The following is a 19,692-nucleotide window of genomic DNA, read 5'->3' on the forward strand; positions in this document are numbered from 1 at the left end:
GAGGGCTATTTGTCTTTATTATGGGTGTGGATCACTAAATTTTCTGATAATTGCTGCCTATATCATTGACTTTGAATAAACTTTGAAAAGTTTTATTCAATGTACCTTTCCCATCGGGCTCCTCAGGACAGTTTCCAGACCAAAAGATCTGCCATCTGATTCTTTTGGCCGAGAACCAGAATTGTCTCTCACAGTCACAGCTTTCCTTTCTTGCGGGGACCATGGATCAGTATACACAAAGTAGGATTCTCATCTTTGGTAATAATCACCTGATAACAGTGCAGAACTGTGAATGGATTCCATCAGCATTGGATTTGGTTAAGTTTGACTGGATGGAAATGATAAGCTCTAATTGGTTCGTGTCTTTTGGTTTGGTCAGTGTTTCATTTTGGCTAAAGTGAAGACACAACAAAAAATGTGTTTTAATGATCAGAAAAAGAAAAAAAAAACTGGTTAATGGTACAAGGCACGTGCTGGCAAAAGAGTAATACTTTTTCTAGCATCTAATGTTACTGCATGATTTTGTAGCAAAACACCAGCTGTTTGGCAACAGTGACCCCTCACGTACCTTTAGTAAATTTGTACGTCATTTTGTTGAAAGACAAAAAAATTGATAAAATACTTTTTGAGTTGCGGTACAATTATGATTTCTGATTTTTCCTTTAACCTTCAAAATCACAAACATTTGTATTTTCCAGGATATGGTCTTTTTACATCAATGACTTTCGAGAAGGGGAGCTTTCTCCTTGAATATAGAGGCGAGCGGTCTTTAGTTTCTGATGATGAGGAGATGACCAGTGAAGACTCGTATGTTTTTCACTTTAAACACTGTGGTGTAAAGTACAGGTAGGCAAACCGAAGTTCAATTCTATTCTTTGGTCCCAAGGCTCTCCCTCTGGTCAACTAGCGAACTCTAAAATTTCTTGAAAGTGCTTGCTAATATTCTGAAATTTTACATCATTTATTTTTTTCAGGGATTTTGTTATCAACTTATAAATAGTTTTCAAAAAAGCTAAAATGCTGTAACAGGAGATATTTTGGTCCCTTCATTATTCAAAGGTCTGATAAATTTGAATGTCATCTTTGTGTGGTGCACATTATGCACATAAACTTTAAGGAACATCTGCACATGTAATTTACAGCATTGTTGACATGTACAATGTACATGCATTTTATGGTCCCATTGTGCTCTCTTGTGAAAATATTTTTTTCTACATTTATATTGTACATAGTTTTTTTTTTTGGGGGGGGGGGGGTCTATTGCAGCCATTCTGAATTTAAAAAAATTACTGCAAATGACATTAATGATACAATCTTTAAAAAAAAATCTTGTTTTCAGACACTAATTCACTCACACGTGTACATCATAATTACATGCACTTTGTGGTCAGACAGTGCTAGTTCTTTCATATTATATAGTAAATTAGTATATTAGTTAGGGGCTTATGTTGGCATTTTGAATTTCAAAATGCAGCATTCTATCGTATAAGAAATTCAAGGTTTAGCTAAAAAAATCATGTTTTCAGACAGTTTCATTCATCCATCACAATTACAGGCATTTTATGATCAGTGTGTGTGTAATTTTGTGATTTGTATGGCTAATTTGCATATTTTGGCGGCTATCTAGGATTTTGTCAATTTGCAAAAAATGTTGGTTTTTTGAGTGGCATCATTTAGATTTGGAATCAGCATCCTCAACTTAACGAACCATCAAAAAACATTGACTTACATGTATTATTTCATTCCTACGTGGACAATTCGCGTAAGTGGACATAATTCCAAGGACACTTTTTAGCAGAAAGCCACTGCTATGTTTACTGACAAGGGTTTCTTGGTGATGGTGATGACGATTTTGATGATGATGGTGATGGTGGTCGACGTTTACGATGATTATGGTGATGGTGGTGATGATGATGGTGATGACGATTCCGATGATGCAATACACACCCCTTCTTTACGAACCTACAACAGAGGACTCCTGTATTTATATGCTATTTCGCCGTGGACATTAGGGCTGGCAATACACACCTCTTCTTTAAAGGGGAAGTCTATGCGATAATTTAATTTAAAATTGAAATAGAGCAAAAATCAAGCTTTCAGAAAATGTCTTACTTGACTCTGTAGACCCATGAATAACCGAGTAATCACTGGAAAAGCGATATAAGCAAAAGTGCTAACACGAGCCAGTTTTACCCGAAATGCATTTCGCTACACTGTCCGCATGACGTCAGTGTCGCACTTTTGTTGAGCAAGCAGTCAGAAATCCCACGGCTTGAGGTTCAAACACCAATATTTCTACATTTTTACATCAAAATTGTCAGCTCAAATATCTAGAATCTATTGAGCATATATCGCCCTATGTGTCAAGGGCTTCAGAATTGGAAAAGTGGTCATTTTCCCCAAGAACTGATAAAATTTGTGCAGCTATACACTTGACACATCGATATCTTGCATCCAGTCAATGGAGAAAGTTCGCACATGCGCAGTTATAGTGCCACAATGACGTCACACGGCCATCGCACTTCGGCAATGCGAGAACTATTTTAGAAATAATTACCATCACAAAATTGGAGCTTAAAAATCACAAAAGTAACGCCCGTGGATGAAAGTGGTATCAAAATGCTCCTTAATTTTCAAGCCATAAAATAGATTTTATTGGAAATCGTCTAGACTTCCCCTTTAAAGGGATCGTTTAACAATGATAAATCTGAGATACACGGCCCTACGTGTTATCAGTGTCTGTGATATGGTGTAATATTGAAGCCCTAAAAAAATCGCGCTTCAAAATGATCAAGAAGTGCCTCAAAAAAGTAAAAATCTGTGAGTGACCGGTTTTACCATACTCGTTTCCCCCAATAGACTGTAGTGTTATGAAAACCGTCCGGCGAACGGTTTTGAAAATTTGTAATTTCAATCATAAATATCTTGATAATCAGACAGGCGATCGGCTTGTAAAAGTCATGGAGTTCCTGACTGACATAAAGGTTTATAATTATCATAGCAGCATGAGCTAATCCCGGATTTTGTTTCAGAATCTGAGACAAAGTTACCGGATCCCTTTAATACAAACCTGCAACAATGGACCTCTGTATTTGGGCAGGTCCAAGCTAATCCGCACATTAGGTATGTAACATTTCAGAGATTTCGGACTATAAAAAGACAATGAGAACAAATTGTGATTTAAGAGACAATCATGTCTATCATTGTACCTATGGGGAGAACATTTGTGCAAAGTTTCGCGACTCTCGGTCTTTTGGTTAGTGAGTTAGGTGGAAATTTAGGTGTGTTACGTATGGGACGCAGAGAAAATGAGATTTTTTAAAATAAAAGTTTGAGCTTAAATCTCTGTGAAAGTATTTTAGTTATCATTCTGAAACTTACTGTGCATAAAGGTAAACTACATGTACTCAATATTTTAAATCTGAAGTTTCAGCCAATTCCATTGAATAGTTTCTTCATAGTGATTGATTAATCTCACAAAAGTTATGTTACGTATGGGATGTTTCGTATGGGACACTTTTGGACGCATGCATTTTCAATAGGAAAATCTGGAAAAAAAAAAAATCAATTTTCTGTGAAAATGTAAGGTTGCCTTCACACTTATATCAGGTTTTTGGTACCATTTGGTGATAATTAACATACAGAGCTTATCCAGGCAGAAAGAAAATGAAATCCCACCTTTTTTCATCTGCTGCTGTATATTTTTTTTTTTCTGCCATTGACTTTGTACACACATTGCCCAGAAATTACTGTTGATATGTGATATTTTTGGAATATTATTTTTCAAATTCAATTTTGTTTGTTTATTTCTATTTTTCTATAAATATCTTGTAAAAAAAAATTACCACAAAAAGAGATCAAATAAAAATTAATTGCAAGTATTATAGCACACTATAATTCGTAATTTCGGAAGAATCATAACATTTGTAAAAAATATATTTTTTTGTAAATAACCGTATGTTAAATAACTAATAATATAATGATATTATCATCCAAAGGTATTTTTAAGACAGTAGATTATGATCAGATTGAAGTGCAGCTGTAAAATTTCCCAATAACAAGGTTTAAATTTTGTATTCTTAGCTATATGGCCATCGACTTTGTACACAAATTTCCCATACGTAACACTTTTTTGGAGTACCTCTCAAATCAAAGTGGAACGATTTATGAAAATTATAATGATGCATTCTTGTCACATTTGTGATAAATTAGAACTTTTCTAAGTTTGGTTAGAATAGATAATGAACTTTTTGAGAAAACTAAAAAACTTGACATCATAATGTTATGTATGGGACAAATCGGGAGAGGACGCAGCCTCATTGAAAAATAGACATGGTCATGATTTTTTTTATTTGCCAAATTAATTGGGGGATAAAAGGAATCTGTTATGTGAGTGTCAGTTTCTAACTTTCATTCACTTATTTTATATGATTTTTTTAAATTGTCCCATACGTAATGCCTGAATTTCATTTCATGCAATTTGGGCCCGAATAAATTTGCATATTTACAATTTTTTTTTGATTCAGAAACTTCAACTCATGCTATTTGATGATGTGTATCACATTCCTTTCCTTTCAAAATAAAAATTTGGTGTTTGAGAGGACATTATCTTGGACCTGCCCATTTACAGACCGTCACCATGTCACCATGGACGTTAGCCATTAGGCCTGGCAATGTACACCTCTTCTTTCCAAACCTGCAACAGTGGACCTCTATTTACAGACTATACTGTAGCCTCTTGACGTGGCCCACTTCGGATTTGGGTGTGCGAAGCACACCCTTCGGGGTGCGGAGCACCCCCGGAGCAGCCGCAGGCTCTGAAGGGGCCTCTTAACTAATGATTCGCGCCATTTCTGCTGTCATTTTTTTTTCAAGTAATAAGTTACTAGGTAAACCCTATTTTCACAGAAATTTTTTTTCGGTGATATTCAAGCCAATGAGAGCGTTATAACCCGATCACATGACATCAATTTTAATATTCATAAGTCCTTCGTTAATGATATGCACGATTCACAAATCCGAAAATGGCGTCCGCCGTCTCAGTCTCAGAAGGTATCAAGTATACCTCAACTTTCTTGAAAATCGAAAGAAAAAGTAAAAGCGAGTAAAAGCATTCAAATATGCCTTGTAAGGTTGTGATGTTTTTGTGAATCTGCCCACAGGATTCGGAAAAAGTGTCATATTTCATGCATTACCGCTGTGCACAGATTATCTTCGTCACGCTGCCTAGGCTCCGAAACAGCTGAGTGCAAGCGCAGCTAATCAACCAATGTTTGTTTCAAGAACAGACGTTTTATACTGAATTCATTGATCGGGTAGTAGAAAAGTATGCAACTAAGAACAGATATATGAGGGAGGCGAATTATATTTAGACTAATCAACAAATGGCTCTACGAAGAATTTCATTTGACAACATCGAGTGCTTTATAAATATATATGAGTATGTGTTTTATTCATTATACGATGAATAATTCATAACCGACAACAGAAATGGCGCGAATCACTAGTTAAAAGGCCCTTGAGGTGCTTCGCACCCGGGGTGCTCCGCACCCCAAAGGGTGTGCTTCGCACACTCAAAACCGTAGTGGGCCACGTCAAGAGGCAACAGACTATGTCACCGTGGACGTTAGACCTGGCAGTACACATCTCTTCTTTCCAAACCTTCAACAGTGGACCTCTATTTACAGACCATGTCACCGTGACCGTTAGACCTGGCAATACACACCTCTTCTTTACAAACCTGCAACAGTGGACTTCTATTAAACAGACTATGTCACCGTGGACGTTATACCTGGCAATACACACCTCCTCTTTCCAAAATTGCAACAGTGGACCTCTATTTACAGACTATGACACCGTGAACGTTAGACCTGGCAGTACACACCTCTTCTTTCCAAACCTGCAACAGTGGATCTCTATTACAGACCATGTCACCGTGGACGTTAGACCTGGCAATACACACCTCTTCTTTCCAAACCTGCAACAGTGGACCTCTATTTACAGACCATGTCACCGTGGACGTTAGACCTGGCAATACACACCTCATCTTTACAAACCTGCAACAGTGGACCTCTATTTACAGACCATGTCACCGTGGACGTTAGACCTGGCAATACACACCTCTTCTTTTCAAACCTGCAACAGTGGACCTCTATTTACAGACCATGTCACCGTGGATGTTAGACCTGGCAATACACACACCTTCTTTCCAAACCTGCAACAATGGACCTCTATTTACAGACCATGTCACCGTGGACGTTAGACCTGGCAGTACACACACCTTCTTTCCAAACCTGCAACAGTGGACCTCTATTTACAGACCATGTCACCGTGGACGTTAGACCTGGCAATACACAACTCTTCTTTCCAAACCTGCAACAGTGGACCTCTATTTACAGACCATGTCACCATGGACGTTAGACCTGGCAATACACACCTCTTCTTTACAAACCTGCAACAGTGGACCTCTATTTACAGACCATGTCACCCTGGACGTAAGACCTGGCAATACACACATGCAACAGTGGACCTCTATTTACAGACTATGTCACCGTGGACGTTGGACCTGGCAATACACACCTCTTTTTTCCAAACCTGCAACAGTGGACTTCTATTTACAGACCATGTCCCCGTGGACGTTAGACCTGGCAATGCACACCTCTTCTTTACAAACCCGCAACAGTGGACCTCTATTTACAGATCATGTCACCCTGGACGTTAGACCTGGCAATACACACATGCAACAGTGGACCTCTATTTACAGACTATGTCACCGTGGACGTTAGACCTGGCAGTACACACATCTTTTTTCCAAACCTGCAACAGTGGACTTCTATTTACAGACCATGTCACCCTGGACGTTAGACCTGGCCATACACACATGCAACAGTGGACCTCTATTTACAGACTATGTCACCGTGGACGTTAGACCTGGCAATACACACCTCTTAATTCCAAACCTGCAACAGTGGACCTCTATTTACAGATATGTCACCGTGGACGTTAGACCTGGCAGTACACACCTCTTATTTACAAACCTGCAACAGTGGACTTCTGTATTCACCGTCAGGGCTGTTTGAATAAAATCATGTCGATTTTAGTCATGATTTAAATCACTTTGATTTTAAAATATAAATCACTGTATATAAATCAACTTTCCTGAAGAAAAAAAAATGTTTTCACAACTTTTCCCTTCTTTACAATTATTCTCAAATTTATCATTTATAATCTTGGCTTTATCTGTTTTGACACTTAAAATATATGGTATACCATGTAGAAGTCTGATTTAAACCACTGTTTATATTTCTTCCCCATCGAGCAATGTTTTCAATGGGTCTGCGGCAGTAGACAACTATATTATGCAAATAAATTAAAAAAAACAAATTTAAGTGGATTATTCTGTAAAATATTACCATAAACCATGATCAAATAATGCTTTTTACCAGTAAATACCGGTAAAAACCGGGAAATACAGGGAAATATAAATTTTGTTCTCTCTGATCATATTCAATTGGTCTTGGTCATTTGCTCCGGCGATAATTACTCTTGCCATGGTTGCTCCAGCGACATTGCTCCCCCGACAATTGCTCCGGTGATAAATGCTCCGGCAACAAATGCTCCAACGACAATTCCTTCTTACATGGGGAAAAACTTCTATGGAATTGTCACTGGAGCAATTGTCATAGAAGTTTAATATTTTTATCATCAGAGTAAAAGTTGCTGGAGTGAGTGACAGGAGCAATTGTTGCTCTTCAAAGAGGAAATGTGCTCAGTGCAACTGTGGCCTGAGTATGCGTTGGATGACCCAGAAGGCTCATTTGAAGCAGAATGAAATCGAATCATGCATTTCATTAGTGAACATGCAATGGTAAACCAATTAATATTGCAATAAGCTCACAAAAAAAAATGTATTTCTGATTGTGTGCAGCAAAAATTGTATAGCAATAGGCGAGTTTGTGTGAAGTATGCCAGTGTGCATGTTTTAATGTGAGTGCACACATTGGTTAGGGTTTTGAGGAATGTCAGATTTTCAGGTATTTCCGGAAATCCAGATTTTTTTATCTATAACAAAAAAAATTCTGTTTTTTCCCTTATTATCCCATTTTTTTCTTTTCTCTTGTTCTCTCCGTTTTCTCCGGGAAAGCAGAATGATTTTTAAAAAGAAATAGATTAAAATAAAAGAACAAAATCAAGCACACGAAAGTCATCAAATGGTCTAGGATATTAGACGGAAAACGCACATTTTTGGTGTTAAAATCTGGTAATCTTCGATAAACAACTAGAAAGTAGAAGTCCCTACGTAGGGAACAGCAACGAAAGAACGGATACGTGAACCATTCAACAATCCACACGCATGCTTCCAATAGCGTTGGTCGCCTGTTGCCATAATCTCAGCGTGCCAGCGCCGGTGGGAATATCACTGGGTGCTGGGTGCTAGCATACGTGTACTGCGATAATTTCGTCGGAAAGATGGGGGTTTGATCTTCATGAAAGCAAACTTTTATCTTCGAAATAGCATGGAATAAGACAGAACCTTGAATATAATGTATTTGGAAGCATGCTGGATTGTGTAAAATATTTGATTGAAGATCTTTTATTGGAAATCTTTTTGCCTTTTGGAAATATCCTGAATATGGAATTAGACAGAACAGCGATGAGCAATACAAACAATGTTTACGCTGGAATAAAAAACAAGTGGAACTGGAAATGGACAGAGGAAAAAGATTGCCATGGAGTGTTTCTTAGTGATAACATGTACATGAGGAAAATAAACAAAAAGGGCATTGCATGTTGCAAATTTTTACAATGCGAGATCAACTATGGGAATGGAGGTAAGCAAGACATTTTACGCCATACAGGGATGTCACCACAAAGGCTTAGCAAAGCGATGTAAATGCATACATTAGGAGTGTGAAGTATTTATGTTGCATGTGCTGTGAAATTTTCTTGTAATTAAAAGTGTACAATATGGGAGAAAAAGGTATGCTCAGATTGCACCAGAGAGCATCTAAAACCCCAGAGCTTCCAGAGCCCTTAAGCGGGCCCTGGACCCTGGTCGCAAGGGACTTAGCGCTCGTGATGTGCGGGAAGTGCACATGAGAGTTTTCCAATTTTGGCAGGCATGACTTTCTGGAATTTTTTAAAGCTCCACTAACATCCCTTGGTTTTGTTTGTAGGTGACAATTAGGCTGTTTTGATTTTTTTTTTTATCTACAGCAGTCTTTTGCATCAGTTGTTGAGGCAAAAAGCAATTCAAAATACAGGTAGCTCTGTCTAAGTCAAATCTCTTGGGACCACAAAAATTTGTTCGACTTAGGCAAAATTCAACTTAGAAATAGTAAAGAACACAGTTTCTATATCATTTGGTGCAATAAAATATTTCGACTTAGGCAAGTTCGACTGAGGCAGAGTTGACTGTATAAAAAATAAGCATTTTTAATCATATTTCACAGTTTTTGTCTCGCCTGCGTAGCAGGATCGAGACATAGGCGCCGTTTTTTCCAACGGCGGTGGCATCAACAATAAAATTTGCTCTTAATCAAAAACCCCTTGGTCAATTTTGATCAAACTTGCACAGAAGGGTTATTAGGCAGCCCAAATAATGTGGAATAGTTTTCAGGTCATATGTCGAGGTCAAAGGTCATCTGAGGTCAACTTTTCGAAATCTTAACCTGAAAACTTAACTTTGGCTCTAATTTCTAAACCGCTTGCCCAATTTTCATCAAACTTGCACAGTAGGGTTATTGGGCAGCCCAAATAATGTTGAGCAATTTTCAGGTCACATGTCAAGGTCAAAGGTCATCTGAGTTCAACTCTCCGAAATCGTAACCTGAAAACTTAACCTTGGCACTAATTTCAAAACCGCTTCTTTGATTTTCATCAAACTTGCACAGTAGGATTATTGGGCAGCCCAAATAATGTTGAGTGATTTTCAGGTCACATGTCAAGGTCAAAGGTCATGTGATTTCAACTTTCCGAAATCGTAACCTGAAAACTTAACCTTGGCTCTAATTTCAAAACTGCTTCTTTGATTTTCATCAAACTTGCACAGGAGGGTTATTGGGCAACCCAAATAATGTGGAGCGATTTTCAGGTCACCTGTCAAGGTCAAAAGTCATCTGAGGTTAAAGAGGAATTCTGGTACTTGCAATAACCAAAAATAAATTTTTCACAGAATTGAACTCAACTTACACAGAATCATGACAAAAATAAATAAATAATATATGCCAAATCATTTTCAAAAAAAATTCTGAAATGACAGAGTAATGATAAAATTAAGATCAGAAAAAATTCTCAAAAATCCTGACTGCATGTAGTATAGTCCCACATGCTGTTTTCTGTGTTTGTTAACCCAGGAAAACATGTGGTAATGCAATTAAGAAAGGTCTGAATTACACAGCTCTTAATTTTGTTGTTCTAAAGATGTGCTATAACACGTGATAAGCACAATAAAAGTGTTCCCAACAGATATCTAGTAAAAGTAGATTTCTTTACCAGAGCCAGAATTGGGCTTTAACTTTCCGAAATCTTAACCTGAAAACGTAACCTTGGCTCTAATTTCAAAACCCTTGCCCAATTTTCATCAAACTTGCACAGTAGGGTTATTGGCAGCCCAAATAATGTGGAGCAATTTTCAGGTCACATGTCAAGGTCAAAGCTCATCTGATTTCAAATTTCTGAAATTTTAGCTTGAAAACCTAACTGTAGCTCTCATTTCAAATTTGTGTGCTAGTTTATTTAACAGTTCATATAATGGATGTATGAACAAAGATTTGCCCTCCAAATGAGAAAATTTTCTATTTAACAATTAAGCACATTGTGTCAATTACTTCATCATGTAACTTTGGTGACATTATTTTTTTTATATATATGTGTGCTACTACTGAAATGAATAATATGTTAAAGAAAAATAGCTACCATTTACCAATCGCGCGATGCAGGCGAGACTGCCAGGTGGCGTTTCACTTGTTCCCATATTTACCAGACGCCCCCCTTATTTACCAGACGGTATATACCGGCGGTATTTACCGCTACCGGTATTTACCACCCAACCCTAGCTAGTGGACCCCTGTATTTCCTGACTATGTCACCGTGGACGTTAGGTTTGGCAATACACACCTCTTCTTTACAAACCTGCAACAGTGGACTCCTGTATGTACAGACTATATCACCGTGGACTTAAGGTTTGGCAATACACACCCCTTCTTTAGGAACCTTCAAAAGTGGACCCCTAAATGACTTTTTATTGACTGCTGTATGAAAAATTCTTGACAAAAAATCCTGATTTACTCCAAAAACCTTAATGTAACATGCCCCAAAAAACATGCAGACGAGAAAGAACGCTTAGTGTACAATATAGAATGATCGACGTGAGTTTGAATGGCTTGCGCATGGAATGAGTATGATCGCACTGTTGTCTGCTCCGTCGACTCCAGGCGACAATGCCAGTGAACAGTCGGGGAACAGTCGAGAAAACTAGTGAAAGGGTTAAAAATGTGCCAATAGTAGACATTCATGATATTTGGACGAAAAACCATCCCTAAGGGCCATTCCATGAATTATGGGACATATATGGAACCAAACTTTCAACTTGTTATTTCTCAAATATCTTTTCATTTTCAAGTGTTATTGCTCCAGTAATCATCAAGGATCAATGAGGTTTATAATTTCCAGCCTTTAATGTGCTCTGATATCCCTCCATTATGCCAAAAAAAAATTGTTTGGTTGCCCTCCACCAACCGACCCTCTGAAAATGGCCCGACTTGAACTTTTTTTTTTTTTGATTTTTTTTTTTTTTTTTACTTTCCACTGAAATGAAAAAATCACACCCAAATCATAGCAAAACATATGAAATGTAACCTGAAAAGTAATTTTCATACCAAAATCCTAGCAAAACATATGAAATGTAACATGAAAAGTCATTTTCAGTTGTTCTTTGTTTTTTACTCCCTTCTAAGTCCTATTTTCACATGAAATATGTTCCAAAAATTAAAAAAAAAAAAAAAAAAAAAACTTTTTCCGACCGATCGACCCTATTTTTCACAAATTCCATTCTTGGGCAACCAAACAATTTTTTTTGTTTTTGCCTTAAGCAGATCCAGAACTATACACAAAATGGAATGCGTTGGACTACATACATACTGTACTTTTACTTAACGTGGCATTTTATAGAAAATGGTGATGATATTGGGTATTGGGTAATGTTAAGGACAAGTTATTACGTACACACAACCATGTTTAGTTTTCTCAAATGAAATTGCATCGTCTCATAAAAATTACCATTTTAGTTGATATGGACAAACTGTTACGTAACTAACTGGAATGTGACAACTAACTAACATTTTTTAATTTGTCTCTAAACTTACAGAACTGTTTGCACTGAGTTATGTGTTTGACAACTTAGTAAGATGTCAGCAATTAAAATAAAATTAAACTTTGATAAATATATATTCCGTAGTTTAGGCGGCAGATTTTTTTCTTCAAAATGTCATATTTTTTCCATGTCCTCTTATTTGAAGTCTCATTGCTCCTCAATGAATCAGGTAATATATATTGTGGAGTAGGTCTAGTCAAGATGTATTTACCCTACGAAAATTGAATGAAAATATTCATACTTTTTCCAATGGCAACAATGTTAGTGGAAAAATCACCATAAAGTGTAACGTAACTAATCGTGGAATTACCCCTATGGAAAATAATGTTCTAAGGAATTGTCTCATGATTGCATATTGGCCAATCACACTATACATGTAGTGTTTATGCACAGTGTAAAATATATGAATAGAAAAGAACTTTGAATTTACCGAATTTACATGTACAGATGTGTACATCTATATCATAATATGAGATATCATAACACAATATCATCAAAAATATGAGATGCAAATGGATAATGTATGTACCACAGTGTCGAATTGGATTAAATAGTAATAGGCGGACTTATCAAACGTTCAGTTTACCATGAGAAATGGATTTTTACAGTGATTTGAAATGAGGGAAAAATGTTCACAGCAGGCTCAAAAATACTTTTTTTCATGAGGGCTATTTTGAATAATTGGAGGAAAAAAATCGTCCTTGTGAACATGTGCACGGGGGCTATTTTGAGGCTCACAAGGGCTATTTTTTATAACATTGTTTTCAATGCTGAGTCTAATAAATAATAATTCTACCCCCTTATTGTGAAGGCCTACATGTAAGTCACATAACCCCGGCACCTGCACGGTGCCCCGCCATGTCCAAATACGGCAGTTGAATGACAAATATGGTAATTCCCGGGCACTGTATGGGTACCGGGGTCATTATGTGACTTAACGCCATGCACAATAAAAGCAACAGACTGCATTAAATAGATTCATGTCATTCAACATTCAACCAAAAAACTCCAGTCCACATACCCTGTCACTGAGTTATATTTTGGATGTAATTTTCGTAAATTTAGCCCATCAACCATGCCAGTCTGTATCACTAACTTGTCCATCGTGATTTGTGATCGATGTCGACTTTGAATTCAGAGGTGGTTTGCAATCACAACCACACCGGCTCCGAATACTCGGGGATCACAACATGCACAGTATACAGTCTGTGCGTGCACAATTGAACGCATTCATCAAATATGTGAGACGCAAATTTACGCCTGCATAATGCATGCAAGCTGAAGAAGCGCTGATCCTGCAGTTCGTGTAGGTGAAATAATGGAAGTTTCGCACAGCGAAAATGAGCGTTGTGTTAATGTACAAATCTCCAAAATAGCCATATAACCCGCAGAATTTAACGTTAGCGGAATAAAAGTATCGAAAAAAAACGTATCGCAAAGTACTGCAGAAATAGTGCTTAAAAGAAGCAAGGAAACAATTTGGCCAAACTTTCGCTCCGCTTCAGATTCGAAGAAAGTGGGGCCATGGGCTATTTTTCATGTGATCTCATTTTTTTTGCCCCCGTGTTGGTCTTAACGGTTGCAATTTTAAGGCTTACGGGGCCGAATCGCCCCGTCGCTCCCGTGTATTTTTTTTCGCTATTTCACAGGAATCCTACATATATCTGTGATTATCATAGTTTTTCAAATAACCTGATTATACTTTTTTTTACTACATGCAGGGCTCCACATTAAGCATTTTTTTCAAGTCAATAATCGCTTGTCGGACCTTTAACCATTCTTTTTAAATAAATACAGCCAAATTTGAAAATGAACTGGTCCAGCAGCTAATTGTGCTGGTCCCGAACCGTCGGACCAGTGGACCAGTGCTAGTGTGGAGCCCTGCTATACATGTCATTAGTGCTAGTGCATGTGATGCCCTGCTACATGTCATTATTGGTCATTCGACATGAGGTCGCCCACTATCGCGTTACACGTACATGGTAATTTTGCTGTTCATACTGTACACTTTATGTTGTACATGTATGTTAAAACCTTATATCTCAAAAAGTAAGACCTTATCATATAAAACGTATACATTTTCTGAAAGGAAATTCATTACGAAAATATGTCGTTTAAAAAATACCCCACCAGTTTTACATAGGATCCTATGTATATCAGGTGGTAGTCCAGATTCAGTCCGTTCGTTCTTTTTTATCCCCCACACACATCGCGGTCTCTCCACTGATCGCGCAATCCCCAAATTTCCGTCCACACGAATTCAGGACCCAGATTTAGAGGAATGGCTAGGTCTACTTTCAACGTTGAGGGTGTGTTATTTTACCAGCTGATTGGGTGCGCTAAACGAAAACGGTACAGAGGCTGGACTAATCAGGTGGGGAATTGGAACCCCGATTTCGTTCTCCTCATTTAAAATGTGGTCAGCGCCTTATCAGCTGCGGAAGAGAGATTATGGTATTAGATTGCAGCTGCACTCTTCACTATCTTACGTAATAGAGTAAACAAACTCTTACTGGGGCTCTGCCTGAAAGGAAAGGAGAAGTAGGAAATATATATTTTACTTGTTTTAAGATAATTTCATGTCCAAAAGTCACTCAGGATGTAGATGAAAACCAAAATGAAAATTTGAACGAAGTGAAATGACCCAGAATTGGCAAAAATATTAAAAATTTCAACTCTGAAAACTAACCCGTCGAGGCCAGTGCAGGTTTCTTTTTCACCATTCATCTCTCCCTCAATCATGCTTTATCTCTCTCCCTGTCAAGGTCGCTTCTCCATTACATTGCCCAGCGCTTTTGTTTATTCTAGGTTTACTGCTATCTCAGATGTCTGGTAGAGGTGGAGAGCAAAAGGGGGTTTGAAGTTTAAACACTGAATTTTCGTCATGTTAATAAGGAATTCAAATCTGCACTCAGAAACCCATTTAGGTGGAAGAGGAGATTGTTGGATGACCTTGACTTTGAAAAATATGATTTTTTTTTGTGTTGTGTTATTGTCCCGATCATAAAAACTTTGCACATCCTCACATGGCCCCCAAAATATCATATTGTTTAGAAGACACTTAGACCTTTTCAACAATATATAATTGTCTTGGTTTTTCTTCTTTTTTTTTTTTTACTGTAAACCCAGAAAAATAGATGATTCAATTTTTCAAAAAATGCCATAAATTTATAGTGACTTGTACACAGAATGCAGCTTTCAGCTGTTCCAACCCTTGAAAATGGCATTAATTGGCTATAGAACACCCTAAATCTGTTAAAACCTATCTCTTTGATATTAAATGAATATAAGGTTTTGGTTTGATAGCAAACATGTCTGAGAGAAATTTCTTAGTATATTGAAAAATAGAGATTTTGAGCCAAAAAGTTTAAGTGACAACACCCTAAATATGCAAGTTTAGGGTGTATTTCATAAATTTTGGGCACCAAGATCAGACAAACCTAATGTTCACTGATTGATCAATAATAAAGAGGGACATGTCGGCTTTTATATAAAACCATATTTGCCTTCATACCTCATGTATTTACAAAGATATTAAGGTTTAAAAAAATAGCACAAAAGTTTGAATTTTGCCATTGACTTTGTACACGTGGCACCGCTTCCGGCACTACCCTTGATGTTTCTTATTAAAAATGTTATAACTCCACCGTAGAACAACATATGACTTTGAAACTTCCTTTGTAGATACCTTTGTAGATAGCCAATTAACTAAGCTTCAGAATGATACCGAACTTGTTGGCAAAGCTTTAATTGTTCAGAAATAAATTAGTAATTACATCAGCAAACAACAGAAAAGTGTAACAGCACCACCTTTTTAGTGGGCAACCTTATGACACATGACCTACTACATATAGTGCCCCTATGGTGTCGGATGTACGCGGTGTTGGATGTACATTGTACCTCAGACACCATTATATCTCAATTTTAAGGAAACGTGGAGTAAAGGTTTGGTGGTTGGTACATTCCTTTTAACAAACTCACATTTTATTCTAGTTTATTTAATTACCTGGTAGACTTGCTCTGGATTTTTTAAGAAAATTTAAAGATAGATGTTTTCGGTGTCGGACGTACATTGGTATTAGTACCCCACTTTGTACAAGCTGTCGTATCAAAACGAGAGTTTGGTACTCAAAGTTGTACTTAATTTTAAAACCTCTACATTGGACATAAATGAAAACATGTTTATAATAGATTTCATGTTTGTACTGGTCAGAAAATGACTAACATACATTTTGCCAACTTTTTCTAAAAATCTGTGAAAATTTCACACCATTTCAGACACTGGGTTTTCAATTAAATCTCATTACAAAAGTCTGTTTAATCATATATTTATGTAAATATAAGTCCTCTACTTTAGTTTGAGATAATATTTGAACATATTTGACGCATTTGAAAATTTGAGCTCTGGGTTAACCATTTTACGGAATTCCCCAAAGGAGACACAAAAAATGAGTGTGTCACGAATTTATGGAAACATCCATCTGTTATATGGCAAGGACTAGTAATTATGCCATGCTTGAGAGCTGGACTAGGATAAAGCAAATGGATATATGGATATTTTCAGTATTGATTACGCAAGCGATATGTGATCCTTTCATTTAACAGTTTGCTTGATCCAATGTTTTACATCATGGGCCATTTTTAATTTTCAGAGTTTTGAAATTTTGATTTTTTTTTTCCCATTACTTTTGGGGAACCTCACCCACCCACCCCATTTCTGATTAAACAAGATTAATTTGTGTTTCCTTTTTCACCCCTTTTAGGAAAAAGGGGGAATTTAGATTTTCTATTTTTTGTATTATTAAGCTACATGTAATTTCAGGTTTGGCTAAACTGGGGCAAAAAAAAAGATTGCAGCATATATTTTGTCTCATATGTAACAGAATTGATGCATCAAGTGAAGGGAGCTGCTTGGCAAGATACATCAATGATGAAGAAACCAAGCCCAACTGCAGAATGAAGAAACTTGTATTCAACAATGTTCCCCATCTGTGTTTGTTTGCACTGACTGACATCAATCAAGGAGCTGAACTTAGATACAACTATGGAGAGGATGACTACCCATGGCGCAAGGTACTGGCACATGTTTCAAATCCGTATGTTGTTTTGAACCTCAACAATGCTTATCAGTTGAAGCTTGTGAAGCCCTAAATGCACTTTCCTACAAGCTCTTTGAGATACATAATTGTTTTATCACCCACTTTGCTTGCCTTCACCTCTATAATTATTCTAAATTCATAATCATTTAATTCACTAATTCATCATCTTCCACTTCAAACTGCTAGGTTTCGGTCTGTTTAATTAACCAAAAGTGCTAAAGACGGCATTGGAGAAGAGGTAGAACTGCCCCCTCACTTTCAAGGGGGGGGGGGGGTGGCAAGAGTTTCACAACACTTTTGTATCACATGGTGGCACTGAAACATCTTATGTGGTGTTCTTTGCCATCTGAAAAGGCCCTATTACTGGAAATGAAAAAAGAAGGTTCTCACTTCTCACTTCTCAAACTATTTTTGCCCTTATTGCAAAATGTTTGCCGGCGGTCATTGCCCATAGGAAAGTTTTGCGCTTGCGATATACTCCTGCTGCTGACTTGTGGCAGGTCTGCGTCAGACCTGCCGCAGGTTTTAGCTGCAAATTAGTTGTTGTGGCTGATTTGTGGCAGACCTGCGGCATACTTTTAATCATGAATATTTATGACTTCCATGCCTGTGGCTGACTTGCGGCATACTTGCTGCAAACCTGCGGCACACTTTTAATCATGAATATTCATGACTTCCATGACTACAGCTGACCTGCAGCATATTTGTGGCAGACTTCTGGCATACTTATGGCAGAACTCTGACTCTGACATACTTGCAGCAGACCTGTGGCACACTTTTAATCATGAATATTCATGACCTGTGGCTGAGTGTGGCATACTTCCGGCATACTTGTGGCATACTTGCGGCAGACCTGTGGCATACTTGCGGCAGACCTGTGGCATGATTGGGGCAGACCTTCGGCAAACCTGTGGCAGACCTCCGGCATACCTCCGGCAGACCTGCGGCATATTTGCGGCATACTTGCAGCAGAAGTCAGTATTCTTTCTGGCTCATATGAGGATATTATTTGACTTTAATAAAATATCCATTCCATACAGAAATTTTTTAATGGTTGGTCATACAATGTCACCCAGGTCAGCTTTCTGAGTGAGGTATGCTGCACAGTCTTCCACAAAGTTTTGTTCTGGGACTCACTCTGGCACAGTGCTTGCGGCTGACTTTGAGTCTGCAGCAGGCCTGCCGCATACTTTTAATTTTCCTATGGTGGTCATTTGCCTCCCACCCCCTCCCCCCCCCCTCCCCCAACTCCCCCAACTTTTCAAGTAGCTGCTGTGCCTGTAAAGGATTAACCCTAATCCCATTGGGCTTTTTGAGGGTCTTGAAACCATTGGGGGGGGGGGGGGCTATTTTGGCCCCCCCCCCCCCCCCCCCTCTGATCTCGGCCGTTGATCGCGTGTTCGCGCCGAAATTCGGCATGCACATAGTCTGTGACGTTAACTCTTAGATTGCATAGTTAAATTTGTCAAAAATCCCTTCATTATGCTAATTAGGCACTAATTATGCATAATTATGCATGAATTCTAATTAAGAGTAATTAATCACTTCATGAAGCTCTAAATGTGCTGAATTTTGGTTTAGATACTCTTAGTAATGTTTCAGACAGATTATTGAGAAGAAAAAAAATGCCATCAAATTTTTTTTCTTATGTATTTTATTGTTTTTGTGAATTTCTTATGTATTTCTTTGTTTTTTTGGCCTTATTATGTCTATTGTTTTTCCGAGGTAAATTGTTGGGGACATTATTAGAGTCATAAAAAGTACATTTTTTATCAATTTCATCCATTAAAATGAAAATTAGACAAGGATTTATATATATTTAGTGAAAACACAATTTACTTTGACTTTGTACATAAAATCATGTTTTTTACTCAAATTTGGCTTGGCGAATTTTTTTCAAGTGCGCATAGCGTCGGTACCGTATACCCGGTCGTCGCAAATTTGGTCTCAAAAGTTGCGCGAGACTTGAAACTAAAAAGTCAAAAAAATTCATGGCGCGAGCTTTTCACGTTTCAGAATTATCGTGAAAAATGTCGAGGGGGGGCCAAAAAAAGCCCCCCCCCCCCCCCAATGGGAATAGGGTTAAGCCAAGTTTTTGGCAAAGGGAGCAACAATTTTTGTACAATTACACAAAATCCGCTTGCACTGTAATTTTCCATAGAAAGAGTGTAATTTGCTTTGTTTATACAGTATTGAATTATCCTATTGTTATATACAAAG

The 19,692-nt window shown here is 37.7% G+C and overlaps 1 protein-coding gene across 2 annotated transcripts in view; it reads left to right on the forward strand.

Moving 5' to 3' along the window:
* Positions 1-19,692, forward strand: part of LOC100892236 — a 44,156-nt gene that overhangs the window by 7,110 nt on the left and 17,354 nt on the right. For both annotated transcript variants that reach the window (XM_030978187.1, XM_030978188.1), the window contains 2 exons: positions 699-846; positions 17,257-17,446. In XM_030978187.1, coding sequence (XP_030834047.1) covers positions 699-846; positions 17,257-17,446 — 338 coding nt within the window. The remainder of the gene's footprint in view (positions 1-698; positions 847-17,256; positions 17,447-19,692) is intronic.

The sequence above is a fragment of the Strongylocentrotus purpuratus genome, unplaced genomic scaffold (assembly GCF_000002235.5).
Source record: "Strongylocentrotus purpuratus isolate Spur 01 unplaced genomic scaffold, Spur_5.0 spur5_scaffold_1, whole genome shotgun sequence".
Classification (NCBI taxonomy): Eukaryota; Metazoa; Echinodermata; class Echinoidea; order Camarodonta; family Strongylocentrotidae; genus Strongylocentrotus; species Strongylocentrotus purpuratus.